The sequence below is a fragment of the Ahaetulla prasina genome, chromosome 17, assembly GCF_028640845.1.
Source record: "Ahaetulla prasina isolate Xishuangbanna chromosome 17, ASM2864084v1, whole genome shotgun sequence".
NCBI classification, from domain to species: domain Eukaryota; kingdom Metazoa; phylum Chordata; class Lepidosauria; order Squamata; family Colubridae; genus Ahaetulla; species Ahaetulla prasina.
The window spans coordinates 11,210,378-11,224,903 of NC_080555.1; the positions used below are offsets into that span (position 1 = coordinate 11,210,378).

At 52.3% G+C, this 14,526-nt stretch overlaps 1 protein-coding gene across 1 annotated transcript in view; it reads left to right on the forward strand.

The window, feature by feature from the left end:
• The window catches only part of ATG2A (autophagy related 2A), a 113,016-nt gene extending 108,837 nt beyond the window's left edge, over nt 1-4,179 (forward strand). The window contains 1 exon segment of the mRNA XM_058160071.1: nt 2,391-4,179. Coding sequence (XP_058016054.1) covers nt 2,391-2,627 — 237 coding nt within the window. The 3' untranslated portion in view covers nt 2,628-4,179.
• The last annotated feature ends 10,347 nt before the right edge of the window (nt 4,180-14,526 follow it).

Consider the following 14,526-nt stretch of genomic DNA (forward strand, 5'->3'; position numbering starts at 1 on the left):
CCCCAGCCAGCAAACATACGTAACATAAACACGTAGTCTGTTTTCTTTTTACATGACGGCTTCGTTTTTTCAGCTTTCTGCTTTATACATTCCCCTTTTCCCTTCTTTTTTTACTATCTTTGACTTTATCACCGCTTTACATCTAGTTTCATTTATTTGCAATATTTTACACATTTGTTATCTCCTCTTCTCCATCCTTTTTTTTTCCTATTCACTTTTCCTATTTTCCAACCACTCGTACCATCTAGTCCCCATATTTGGTAACCTTCTGTCTCTTCCTTTTCCTTTATTTCTTTCGTTAATTCATCCATCTCTGTACAGTCCAGAATTTTCTTGATTGTTTCTTCTTCTGTTTCATTTTTCCGGAGCTGTGCGTAGGCAATCCTTGCCACCATAATTGTGTGTAATATCAAATACTGAATATCTTTATTATAAGTTCTGGTTAGTATCCCAAGGAAGAACGTCTCTGGTTTCAAGTCCACCTTATGTCCACTTATCTTTTCTGTCCAGTATCTGATTCTGGATCAAAGTTTTTTTCGCCTCAGGACATGTCCACCATAGGTGATAGTATGTTCCAGGAGTTGTTTTTTTGCATTGCCAGCAGTTTGGCGAATTATTAGGAAACATTCTAGCTAGCCGTACTGAATGACTGTCAGATTGCCTCCGATCAATATTCCGGCATTTCCGGCAATTCCGGAATTCCACACTTGGAATATTGCATCCAGTTTTGGTCTCCACGATGTAAAAAAGATGTTGGGACTCTAGAAAGAGTGCAGAGAAGAGCAACAAAGATGATTAGGGGACTGGAGGCTAAAACATATGAAGAACGATTGCAGGAACTGGGTATGTCTAGTTTAATAAAAAGAAGGACTAGGGGAGACATGATAGCAGTCTTCCGATATCTCAGGGGTTGCCCCAAAGAAGAGGGAGTCAAGCTATTCTCCGAAGCACCTGAGGGTAGAACAAGAAGCAATGGGTGGAAACTGATCAAAGAAAGAAGCAACTTAGAACTAAGGAGAAATTTCCTGACAGTTAGAACAATTAATAAGTGGAACGACTTGCCTCCAGAAGTTGTGAATGCTCTAACACTGGAAATTTTTAAAAAAATGTTGGATAACCATCTGACTGAGATGGTGTAGGGTTTCCTGCCTAGGCAGGGGGTTGGACTAGAAGGCCTCCAAGGTCCCTTCCAACTCTGTTGTTATGTTATGTTATGTTCCAATACTCAAGAAAGGATAACCCTGACTCCCATTTGATTATAGAGAAAGGTAACCTTTACTGAGCACGTCCGATAGCAATAGAAGTGAAGCTAGAACTGGAACTAGATATGGCGTACAGATACATTTCCCCTTATTCAGCCCTCCTCCCTCCAAAAGTCAAACAGTTCTGGTCCATTGTCCTTCTCCTCTTTGGCCACGTGGTACTTTGCTTCCGATGTTATTCCTCTGTCTGTCTTCTGGTTGGTATGCCTGGCATGCAGTGTTCATTAAATCTGCTGCGCATCTGTCTGTTTTTTGTTTTTTGTTTTTTTGTTTTTTTGCATTTATATCCCGCCCTTCTCCGAAGACTCAGGGCGGCTTACACTGTGTCAAGCAATAGTCTTCATCCATTTGTATATATTATTTATATAACTTTTATTGCCCCCAACAATCTGGGTCCTCATTTTACCTACCTTATAAAGGATGGAAGGCTGAGTCAACCTTGGGCCTGGTGGGACTTGAACCTGCAGTAATTGCAAGCAGCTGTGTTTGTAACAGACTGTCTTACCAGCCTGAGCCACCAGAGGCCCATCTATCTATCTATCTATCTATCTGTCTGTCTGTCTGTCTGTCTGTCTGTCTGTCTGTCTGTCTGTCTATCTATCTATCTATCTGTCTAATCTATCTCATCTATCTCTATCTTTTTTTTTTATTTGCATTTATATCCCGCCCTTCTCCGAAGACTCAGGGCGGCTTACACTATGTCAAGCAATAGTCTTCATCCATTTGTATATTTATATACAAAGTCAACTTTTATTGCCCCCAACAATCTGGGTCCTCATTTTACCTACCTTATAAAGGATGGAAGGCTGAGTCAACCTTGGGCCTGGTGGGACTAGAACCTGCAGTAATTGCAAGCAGTTGCTGTTAATAACAGACTGTCTTACCAGTCTGAGCCGCCAGTTTGAATCCTTCATCCTCCTCCTCCTCTCAAATGGCAGCCGAACCGCTTAAAGGGCCACCACCCTATTAATCACGCATGACAACAAGTAGCAATAAAACATTTAACGAAGTGATAAAACAACTAAACACCCTACTAAGTAAATAAACACTTAAAAGTAATAAGCGGAGGCCGACAGTGACTTTCCTTTTCATCCCTGCTCCCGACTCCTCTTCCCTGTCTCTCTCCAGGGCGTCATAGACACGGCCCAGGCCATCTGCGACGTGGCTGCCCGTGGGCACGAGCAGAAGGGCATCACGGGGGCCGTGGGCGGCGTCCTGCGGCAGATCCCTCCCACCGTGGTCAAGCCGCTGATCGTGGCCTCCGAGGCCACCTCCAACCTCCTGGGCGGCATGCGGAACCAAATCAAGCCCGATGCCTTGAAGGAAGAATCGCTTAAGTGGCGTTTGGAAGAGAGCCAGGACTAGCTGGCTTGTTGGGGGGGGGAGGGCGCTCCCCTTCCCCTCCACACCGGATCCGAACCACGGACGCAGGCCCCACTTGGTCATTTGCACAGCCGCGGAAGAGACGGCCACAACAAAAGAGGGCTTTCAATATGGCCTGGACACAAGACCGCACCCAGCCACCGGTTCCTGCACAGGCCATGATGGGTCGGCGGCCATCTCCTCCCGCCTTGCCCTTATTTCTGTACTTTTGGGGGTGGGGGGTCTCCAGCTGCCTCCCCCTTCCCCGTTTGATGCATGGTCTGCAGCTCTATTCTCTCGCCCCCCCCTCCCCCACATACAAAAGCACTCGGAGTGGGGGGGAGAGAAAAAAAAATAATTTGAGATTAAAGGATGTGACTTGTTTTCAGCTCTCGCTTGCTTGGGATCCCGGTCAGATCCTGGCTTAATGATTGGCAGGCTGGCTCCTTGGATTCAGGGCCAGCTTGGAAACCCAGATATACGGCCACGCGGCGTTTGCATTCACCTGGTTTTCTGCGAAAGGAAACAGCCGCGACGGATTTTCCAAACCAGGTGTGATCCACGCCAAGTGCCATCGCTCTTGAGTTTTCAGCAGGCGTGCTTTTCGCGGAGGAGCCGAGTTCGAAAGACTTGAGCTGGCAGTCTAGCGGTTGCCCAAACGCCATTTTGACTTTCTGGGAATTCTTTCCTGCTTAGCGTATCCCTAGATCCAGCTCAAAAAAGATGGTTTATTGTTTGAGGCCAAATGTGTGATGTATCCAATCAAGGTTTTTTTTTTAAAAAAACAACAACACAAAACTTGAGTTTCTTTAATCCTAGCTTTGCTTAAATCACGATCCATGATGGGTTAATCTTGCCAGGGTTAGGTCAAACCCAATTTCCTGGGTTTGGTTGGATCTTTTTGAGTTGCATTGTGGTGACCAGGATTAGAAACAGTATTCCACGTGCCATATAAAGCAATGCAGGTAGCCCTTGACTTGTAACAGCTCATTTAGTGACTATTCAAAGTTACAATTGCTCTGGAAAATGGGACTTATGACCGTTCTTCACACTTAACGACCGTTGCAGCGTCCCCTGGGCCACCTGATCAAAATCCAGACGCTTGTCAACTGGATCATATACGTCACGTCCCAGGGTTACATGACGAGCAAAGAACAGAAGTTGCCTTCATCACTGGAAGCTTTCAAGAAAAGACTGGACTGCCATCGGTCAGAAATGGTGTCGGGTCTCCTGCTTGGGTAGGGGGTTGGACTGGATGACCTCCAAGGTCCCTTCCAACTCTGTTTATCTGTTAAACAAAATCTGTTTATAAAAAGCCAACGGGGAACCCGGTTAATCTGGTTCCCAACTTAACAATTGCAACGATTCACTTAGCGACTGCAGCAAGAAACCTCATAAAACGAGGCAAAGCTCATTTAACAAATGACTGACCTAGGAACAGATGTCTCAGTTGTGATCGTAACTTGAGGACTACCGATATTAGTAATTGCGCAATGTTTTTAACAGATTAACAGAGTCGGAAGGGACCTTGTAGGTCATCTAGCCCAACCCCCCTGCGCAAGCAGACCTTACACCATTTTTGACTGATGGCAATCCAGTCTCTTCTTGAAAGCTTCCAGGGATGAAACTCCCACAACTTCCAAAGGCAACTTCTGCTCCATGGATTGATTGTTTAATTTAATAAATTGGATTGATCCAATTTAAACTAATCAGCTGTTTCGCCAACTCTTTTCTCATGATGGCTGCTTAGCTCCAACAACTGCTTCCTGTTGGGGACCTTAGGAGCCCTGCTGTTCTGTTTCCCTCCCCCAATACTCCCAACAAAGAGTCAGTCAAAGGCCTCCTCTTCTACTTTATTTACATAGATAAATGTCCTGGCCAAGTCTACCCACGGGCCTGCCAAGTTTCTGGAGATAACGAAATTATAGATAAGGCCAGAATTACTCACGAATATATTCTTCCCTCCATTGATACAGTTTGCCCGCGCAAATTCATTGCTTTGTCCAAGACAAAAAACCAGGAAGTCCCGCCTCCTATTTATAGTCTCTGCAGATGTCACTGCATGACCATCATTCCTTGGCTTTGTCCCAACGCTTCCTCTGCTGCGTGCGCCGGTCACGCCTGCGCAGTCTTGCATCACTCCAAAACTGTTCTTGGGGCGTTGCCAAATCAGAAGAAGGCTCGGGAGAATCAGGCCTTGCCGGCCCCTCCCCCTCCCTTTGAGTGGGTGCCAGGGAGGGAGAGGGCCCAAGAGAAGAAGGGCTTGACAGGTCTTCTCCCTCACTTTCTGAGTCATCCGAGTCCAGGAGTCCGGGTCCAGGAACCTGGGTCACAACACCTGGCAGGCAGGCGAGGAGGGGAGGGGTGAGTAGAGGCTGGCGAGGTGCCCCTCCACGTGGTTCCTGTAGTCTGCAATTCCTCCTCTGAAAATCCATGCCTACTCCGACACCATTCCAAGGTTGTCCATCCCAAATTGTATAACTAAAAGTCTGCAGAGATTCTCAGTCCTCCAGGCTGTGGTTGTCCCAAAGGTGGATTTTGTTTTTCAGGAGGCATCTGGACTTTCTGTTTTTTTCTTTTTGTCTTTTTGAAGACTTTTCGCTTCTCCTCCAAGAAGCTTCTTCAAGATGCCTCCTGACCTGGATGACTTGAGAATCTCGAAAAGGCGTTTCGCTTCCAAGGTGTTGGCAATTCCCCCCAGGTTGGCTGGTGTTACTGTCTGCAAATTGGATGGCTTCCCCCTCCACCCGATCACTTAACAGGGTGGGTCAGGTGAAAATGTGGCTTGCTTATTTATAGCTTGAGAAGACGGGGCGTTTACAAAATGTAGTAAACCCACTTCCTGAATCGACCCTGAGGTTAATGGAAGGTCCCGGGCCAGTCGGCAGGCTAAGTGAAACCCAAACTAACCAGATTCAGTTTGCTTTGCAAAGATAGCTGCTTGATTTTGCCTCTGATCTGGTTAAGCTGCTGCTAGACCTTGGATCCAACCTGGTTAAGCTGCTGCACAGATCTTGGATCCAACCTGGTTAAGCTGCTGCTAGACCTTGGATCCAACCTGGTTAAGCTGCTGCTAGACCTTGGATCCAACCTGGTTAAGCTGCTGCTAGACCTTGGATCCAACCTGGTTAAGCTGTTGCACAGATTTTGGATCCAACCTGGTTAAGCTGCTGCTAGACCTTGGATCCAACCTGGTTAAGCTGCAGCACAGACCTTGGATCCAACCTAGTTAAGCTATTGCACAGATCTTGGATCCAACCTGGTTAAGCTGTTGCACAGACCTTGCTGGTTAAGCTGTTGCACAGATAAGTTCGACTTTGCCTGACTCAGAGACTGCCAGAAAGCAGATACTTTATATAGGCCATGGGGTGTGGCTCCATGACTCAGCACTCATTAAGGCCTGCCCCTCCCTTCCCTCTGTTGCCTCCAATCAGCAGCTGTTGGAAATAAACTTTCCTCAGGCTCACATGCTGTGGAGGAGGGGGAGGGGTCTAGTTGCTCCGTTTGCCTGGGCATGGAGCCAGGGCTGGGGCCGGGGGGTGCTCCCTCCTCTGCAGCCTGCTTGGGCATGGAGCCAGGGCTGGGGCCGGGAGATGCCCCCTCCTCAGCCTGTCTGGGCATGGAGCCAGGGCTGGGGCCTGGAGGACATTCTTCAGCGTTCGGAAGCAGATAAGCAGACCCTGGCTGCGGTGAGAGCGGGCAAGACACAACACTATCCCTCACCACAGGGCCCTTCCCCCGGGGCTGACGATCGGGATGTGGTCGGGCCGGGTTCTGCTTGTGGAAGGCCTGCACCAGGTCCGGGGTGTGGACGTCGGAGGCGTCGAACCAGGTGGACTCGGTCCCGTACCCCTGCCACGCAACCAGGTATTGGAAGCGCCCCTTCAGCCAGCGGGAGTCGCGTATGCTGTGCACCTCGTACTCCTCCGCCCCGCCCTCGTCGACAGCGACGTGCGGCGCCGGGCGCTGGAGGGGACACGGCGGGGCCTCAGGGACCAGCAAGGACCGGTGGAAGACGGGATGGATCCGCATGGAATGCGGCAGGGTCAGCCGGTAGGCCACTGGATTGATGACCGCCTCGACGGGGAATGGACTGATGAACCAGTGGTCCAGTTTCTTCGCCGGCCGGTCGGACGGGAGATGCTTTGTGGAGAGCCACACGTGGTCTCCGACCACCAGCGGGGGTGTTGCCCGTTGGGAACGATCGGCGCAAATCCCCCGTCTTCTTTTTCACGAAGAGGACCGGGGCCGACAGAGGGGACTTGGAAGGCTGGATGAACCCTCGGGCCAGATTTTTGTCCAGAAAGTCCCTGAGGGCGGCCAACTCGGGCTCGGACATGGAATACAGGCGTCCCGTTGGCAGCGGGGTGCCGGGTTGCAGGTCCACGGGGCAGTCGTAGGGCCGGTGCGGGGGTAAGCGGTCCGCCTCCTTTTCACTGAAGACGTCAGTGAAGTCCTGCAGCTCAGGGGGCACGGCGACGGCCGGGGTGAAGACGTCCTGGTCGGCGCAGGTGTGGCGGATGTGGTCGACACACTGCAGGCTGAGAAACGAGATGGCGTTCTGCGACCAGGCCACCTGAGGTTCGTGAGTCCGCAGCCAGGCCAGTCCGAGGATCACTGGGAAGTGGAGGTCTGCCGTCACATAGAAGCGAATCGCCTCCTCGTGGTCCCCGATGGCGAGGCGCAAGGGCTGCGTGGCTACGTTAATGGGTCCGGCCACCAGCTCCCTCCCGTCGATGGTCTCGACGCTCATCGGAAGGTCTACCGGAACCAAGGGGACACCAAAATGGTCCACGAAGGCCCGGTCCATAAAGTTCGTGGTGGCCCCCGAATCCACCAGCGCGTGCGCCGGGATCCCTTCCGGCCGGTCACCCACCCACACCCGGGTGTCCAAAATCAGGTGCCGAGGGTGCCCGGGGTCCACGTCGGCCATGTCTGGCGGGGGCTTGGTCCGTGCCCGACCTAGGGTTTCCCCTGGGCTGGGCCTGCCCCGTTTCCCGACTGGCCAGGCCGGGATTCGGGGACGGGCGTACGTGCTCCACCGCGCTTCCTCGGGCATGCGGCGGCGAAATGGCCGGGCTCCCCACAGTACAAGCACAGCCCCCCTTGGTGCCTCCGGCTCCACTCCTGGGCCGTCAGGCGAGGCCTGGCCGCTCCTAACTCCATGGGCTCCTCGGTGGTGGCCACAAAGCGCGGGGCGGCCCGGGCCGGGGGCGGCACGGGTCGAGGGAGGGCGACGGTCTTTGACGGTTGCTGGCGGCGACAGGACGGGCGTTGCTGGAGACGGGTGTCGAGGCGCAGGCAGAGGGGCACCAGGTCAACGAGGGTCCGCGGCGCCTCCACCCGAGCCAGCTCGTCCTGGAGCTCTTCCGAAAGGCCCCTCTTGAATGCGTCCGCTAGTGCCGTGTCGTTCCAGTCCGAATCATGGCACAGCAACCGGAATTCCGTGATGTAGTCCCGGAGGGGGCGGGGCCCTTGTTGGATCTCTCCTAGGCGCCAGGCAGCCGTCTGGGCCCGCACGGGGTCTTCATACATCAGGCGCAATTGCCCCCCCTGGTAGTCCGCCAGCAAGGGGCTGTCCCTGAGCACCAAAGGCGTGGCCCACTGCGCAGCCTGGCCAGACAACAGGTTCATCACGAAGGCCACCCTGGCCCGGTCATCTGGAAAGTCCCCCGGCCGCATTGCCATGTAGGTCTGGCACTGGGCCATGAAGGCCGGGAACATCTCCATCCGTCCTGAGAACTTCTCCGGCACCGGTACCGGGCTGTGGCGCTGAGGAGGAGGAGGTTGGACTGCTGGGGCATTCCCAGCAGCCAGTTGAGCAGTCAGCTGGGCGACTTGCTGTTGCAGTTCCTGGTTATCTGCTTGTAGCTGCTGCACAATCTGCGCCAGCTGTTGCTGATCCATCTTGTAGATATGTGGGGAGTCAGGCAAGATGTCGTGTCCCACTCCTCCGCTGACGGCCGGGTCAGGGAAATCCGAATCAGGCTTGCCTCTGCAGCTCTGCCCAAAGTCCTAGCAAAGTCCTCAAGGCAGGCAGGAGACCAGAAAGTGACTTCAGCAAGATAAGTTCGACTTTGCCTGACTCAGAGACTGCCAGAAAGCAGATCCTTTATATAGGCCATGGGGTGTGGCTCCATGACTCAGCACTCATTAAGGCCTGCCCCTCCCTTCCTTCTGTTGCCTCCAATCAGCAGCTGTTGGAAATAAACTTTCCTCAGGCTCACATGCTGTGGAGGAGGGGGAGGGGTCTAGTTGCTCCGTTTGCCTGGGCATGGAGCCAGGGCTGGGGCCGGGAGATGCCTCCTTCTCAGCCTGTCTGGGCATGGAGCCAGGGCTGGGGCCGGGAGGACATTCTTCAGCGTTCGGAAGCAGATAAGCAGACCCCGGCTGCGGTGAGAGCGGGCAAGACACAACAGTGACAGAGTTATGTGAGTTATGAGCTTTTAGCAACTAGCATGTATTTATTGTGTTTAGAGGGACACGGTGGCTCAGTGGCTAAGACGCTGAGCTTGTCGATCGAAAGGTCGGCAGTTCAGTGGTTCGAATCCCTAGTGCTGCCGCCTAACGGGGTGAGCTCCCGTTCCTTGTCCCAGCTTCTGCCAACCTAAAAGTTTGAAAGCAGATAAAAAAAATGCAGGTAGAAAAAACAGGGACCACCTTTGGTGGGAAGGGAAGAGCGTTCCGTGCGCCTTTGGCGTTGAGTCATGCCGGCCACATGACCACGGAGACGTCTTCGGACAGCGCTGGCTCTTCGGCTTTGAAACGGAGATGAGCACCGCCCCCTAGAGTCGGGAACGACCAGCACGTATGTCCGAGGGGAATCTTTTACCCCGGTTGTAGCATCCCTGGGGCCACCATTTGCAATCTTCCCAGCCAGCTTCCGACAAGCAAAGTCAGGGGAAGCCTGATTCACTTAACGACCATGTGATTCACTTAACAACGGCAGTGGTTCTCTTAAGAACTGCAGTAAAAAAAAAAAACCCCAAACACACCCAAAAAGTCAGTTCACGGGATAGTTCACTTAACATGGCTTACCGATGGATAACCCAGGTCTAGTCGTGGTTGTATGTCCAGGACTATTGGCAGCCTTCTTCAAAGTTTGTACAGATGAGTCTTTGACTTACTATATAATTTATTTAGCGAGCACTGGAAAAAAATACCCCTTTTTCACCCTTAACGACCGTTGCCGGATCCCCGTGGTCACACGGATCCAAATTCAGAGGCTTGGCAACTGGCATGTACTTACGACGGTTGCAGGGTCCCGCGGTCACGTGATCCCCTTTGACCAGCCAAAAGTCAACGGGGGGAAGCTAGATTTCGCTTAAAGACCGCGCGGGACTTAAAACTTCACAACGGCAGTATATTCGCTTCACAGCCGTGGCCGGGGAGGTCGTAAAGTGGAGCAAAGCGGCTCCCTTAACCGGTGTCTCCCTTAGCAAAGAGAAACGCTGGGCTCAAATTGGGGGGGGGGGCGTAACTGAAGGACTACCGATGTCTTATGCCAGGGGTCTCCAACCTTGGCAACTGTTAAGACTTGTGGACTTCAACTCTGTGGCTCAGACTGATAAGACACTGTTATTAAAACACAGCTGCTTGCAGTTACTGCAGGTTCGAGTCCCACCAGGCCCAAGGTTGACTCAGCCTTCCATCCTTTATAAGGTAGGTAAAATGAAGACCCAGATTGTTGGGGGCAATAAGTTGACTTTGTATATAATATACAAATGGATGAAGACTATTGCTTAACACAATGTAAGCCACCCTGAGTCTTCGGAGAAGGGCGGGATATAAATGCAAATAAAAAAAAAGATAGAGATAGATTAGATAGATAGATGATAGATAGATAGATAGATAGATAGATAGATAGATAGATAGATAGATAGATAGATAGATAGATAGATAGATGGGCCTCTGGTGGCTCAGGCTGGTAAGACAGTCTTACAAACACAGCTGCTTGCAATTACTGCAGGTTCAAGTCCCACCAGGCCCAAGGTTGACTCAGCCTTCCATCCTTTATAAGGTAGGTAAAATGAAGACCCAGATTGTTGGGGGCAATAAAAGTTGACTTTGTATATAATATACAAATGGATGAAGACTATTGCTTGACATAGTGTAAGCCGCCCTGAGTCTTCGGAGAAGGGCGGGATATAAATGCAAAAAACAAAAACAAAAACAAAACTCCCAGAATTCCTCAGACAGCTTTGGTGGCTGAGGAATTCTGGGAGTTGAAGTCCACAAGTCTTAAAAGTTGACAAGGTTGGAGACCCCTGTCTTATGCAAAGTGAGAACAGAGCAGAAACCGGCCAGCAGAGGGCAGCCTGGCGCCATCCGAGGAAGAAAGTTCTGTTTTTCCGGATTGCAGCAGCTGAGATTCCCACCCGCCCCCTTTGCCGGCCTGCCACCCCCCTCCTCCTCCTCCCCCCCCTCCTCCCCTGTGCAATTACTCAGCCCTTTTCCTGTAAGCGTAGTAGCAACCCAGAAAGCGGTTCCTGCTTGCTACCCCCCTCCCTGCTTAGCCTGCGCAAGCTCTCCATGCTGCAGTTGTGCAAATTAACTTGCCTGCATGCACGGGGAACTCATTGCAGGAATTGGGGTTGTCTTAATTTAATGCAAAGAAGGACTAGGGGGGACATGATTGCAGTGTCCCAATATTTGAGGGGCTGCCGTAAAGAAGAGGGAGTCAAGCTATTCTCCAAAGCACCTGAGGGCAGGACAAGAAGCAACGGGTGGAAATTAATCAAGGAGAGAAGCAACCTAGAACTAAGGAGAAATTTCTTGAAAGTGACAATTAACCAGTGGAACAGCTTGCCTCCAGAAGACCTCTAAGGTCCCTTCCAGCGCTACCCTTCTAGGCTTCTAGGAGCTTGGGCAGGGGATGGACTAGTACAGTGCTCACCAACTGGTGGGCCGTGAGAAAATTTTGGGTGGTCCGCAGAAAAATTATTGGCATTTTTTATATTGCACTAAATCAGAGGTCTTCAAACTGGGCCGGATACGTGCAATGAACGTTTGTGTTGCTGCAGAGAGTCTCCCCCTTTGGGGTCTTTTTGTGGGGGTCGGAGGGGAGCAGAAATTCCAACTTGGGGTCTGCTTCAGCCTCCTGGTGTGGGGCTTTGGGTGAAGGCCGGAGGGAAGCACCACTAGTGGCGAAGAGGAGGAGGGCTTTGTTCCAGTGGGACTGCATCATGGCCTGGAACTGGCTGACCATCTCAGCTGCTCAGCCTCCTTGCACTCCTGCAGATCTTCCTTCTGTTTGGAAAGCCTATGCTCCTAGTCCTCAGTGAGGTGCTTCTGCCGAGCCTCCTTCTCGGTCAGATCCAGTTTGAACTGAGCTGTTTTGCCAACTCTTTTCTCCTGGTGGCTACTTAGCTCCAACAACTGCTTCCCGTTGGGGCCCTAAGGAGCCCGGGTGGGGAAGCGAGGAGGGGCTGGGAGGGGAGGGGTGAGTAGAGGCTGGCGATGCACCCCTCGACATGAGTGGCATTGAGTTGGCCACGCCCACCCAGTCACATGACCACCTAGCCACGCCCACCCTGCCGGTCATTAGGCAGATCATATTAGTGGTCCGCGGGATTTAAAATTATGAATTTAGTGGTCCCCGAGGTCCGAAAGGTTGATGGTGTGGCTCCAGCCCCCGAACCTGGCCCCATGCCCGAAAGTGACTCCGAGAGTGAGGGGGAAGGGCCGGTAAGGCTTACCTCAGGAGCACCGATTCCTTTGGCCTGGCTCCAGGAGCCAAAACCAGGCCAGTCGGAGGACGTAATGAGGCCGACATCCCCTGATTCCTCCCTTCCTCAGGCTACGCCTTCAGATCCAGCTGATAATAATCATACTAATCAAGCCTGGATCGACCCACGCTTCAGAAGATTAGAGAGGCGGCGTCATCAAAGAGAAGGGTGGGGCAGGAGCCCTATCCCACAGGATATATACGGAGCTTTGGGACTGCTCTCAGTTCCACGGGAAGCAAATTAGCTGAACCGTGTCGAAGTGAGCTGAAGTCTTAATCTGTTTGAACTTTTTGGCAGACAGCTGCGTTTTCTCGGCCAGGACTGATAGGAGCCGTATAACCACTGGCTGTAGGCCAGCTCGTTACTCCAAAGTGAGGACGGAGACAAAACAGTTGGGGACCCCTGGACTAGATGACCTCCAAGGTCCCTTCCAGCACTACCATTCTATGATTTTAGGAACTTGGGTGGGGGGAGTGGACAAGAAGACCTCCAAAGTCCCTTCAGCCCTACAGTTCTATGAGCTTGGGTGGGGGAGTGAACTAGAAGACCTCAAAGGACCTTTCCAGCCCTATGATTCTAGGAGCTTGGGCAGGGTGGACTAGAAGACCTCCAAGGTCCCTTCCCACTCTTATTCTGATCCCACCGCATTCAAAGCTCACATCCCTCCTGGTCAAGGTTTGCATGCGGGCCTTGCACCCCTGGCCCGAACCTGACCCCCTTTGAACAGAGTGGTGAAATCGTAATTTTTTTTCCTACCGATTCTGTGGGTGTGGCTTGGTGGGAGGGTCATGTGACTGGGTGGGTGTGGCTATGTGACTGGGGGATCAAAAGACAAAAACTCACTAACAATGTCCTGCTGGAGCAGGGTTGGACTAGATGACCTCCAGGTCCCTTCCAGCCCTGGATTATCTCCTGAAGCTGCATCTAGTGCCAGGTTTTTAGTCCTTCCTTCCTCTCCTTTTTCCTCCCTCCCTCCCTCCCTCCCTCCCTCCTTCTTTCTTTTTCTTTCTTTCTTTCTTTTTCTTTCTTTCTTTCTTTCTTTCTTTTTCTCTTTCTTTCTCTCTCTTTCCTTCCTTCCTTCCTTCTTTCTTTCTTTAATAACCTCTTCGGCATTTTTGCTACCGGTTCTCCGAACCACCCACCGCCATCGCTACCGGATCGTGTGATCCGGTCCGAACCGGGAGCATTTCACCCCTGCTCCGAACTCTCTGCTGCCTTGGGAGGATGGAGTGACCATCCTTTCCCTGGTCCGTCTCTGCCGCCCAGCCCACAAAGTCTGTTCTGTCCCCCCACCTCAATTAGCCGGCAATTGAGTTCACGGCAGCTATCAGCTCTGGCAGCCACCCAGCGAGCATCTGCCAAGGTTTTTCTGTTATCTTTCTTGATGCCGGCGTGTCAACCAGGAAGTCAGGAATAAACAGCACTTCAGCTCAAGTTCTCTCTAGGCAGTTTGATTTGTCCGTCACGAAGCAGTATAGCAGCCCCTCCTGCTTTTATACCCTGTGGGGTGTGGCTCCGTGACTCAGCACTTTCTAGGCTTGCCCCACCCCTGCTTCTGTTGTTCCCGCCTCTCTTGTCTGCGAAACCTGGGATCTAACCAGGACTGATTGTCCTCAGCTGGGTCTGGAAGGGCGGGGGAGATACAGGAGACAGAGGCCTCGTTACCTCTCCCACCTGGCCTGCCTCTGGCTCCTGGAGCTGAGCCAGGGAAGCTGGCCCTGCAGAAGGGAGCCCTGACGGCCCTTCCCCCTCACTCTCTGAGTCACTCTCTGACAAGGGGCCAGGCCCGGGGGTGTGTGTGGAGCCACAACAAAGCCTCTGGTACACACACACACACACACACACACGTCTCCAGCCCTGCAGACCCTCCTTGTCTTTGCAAGAAGTGACTGCAGTTTGCTTTGGATTCGCAAATGATCGGTGCTACTTGGTCTTGTGAACTTGGCTTCCTCCAACGAAGCCTCTTCTCCTTCCTCCGAAGGCTGTTTATCCTTCCCTTCCCCCCCCCTTTTTTTTTCTTCATTTTTCTCTCCCTGGTTGCCCGCCTCCCACGCGCGCCCGGCTCTCTCGTCTCTGTGGCAACCCCACACATCGGAGGCTGGCAAAGCTGCAGAAGGGACAGGAAAAAACCCCGGTTCCTTTAGCCAACTGGCCCCAGACTGAGCAGTGGGAAG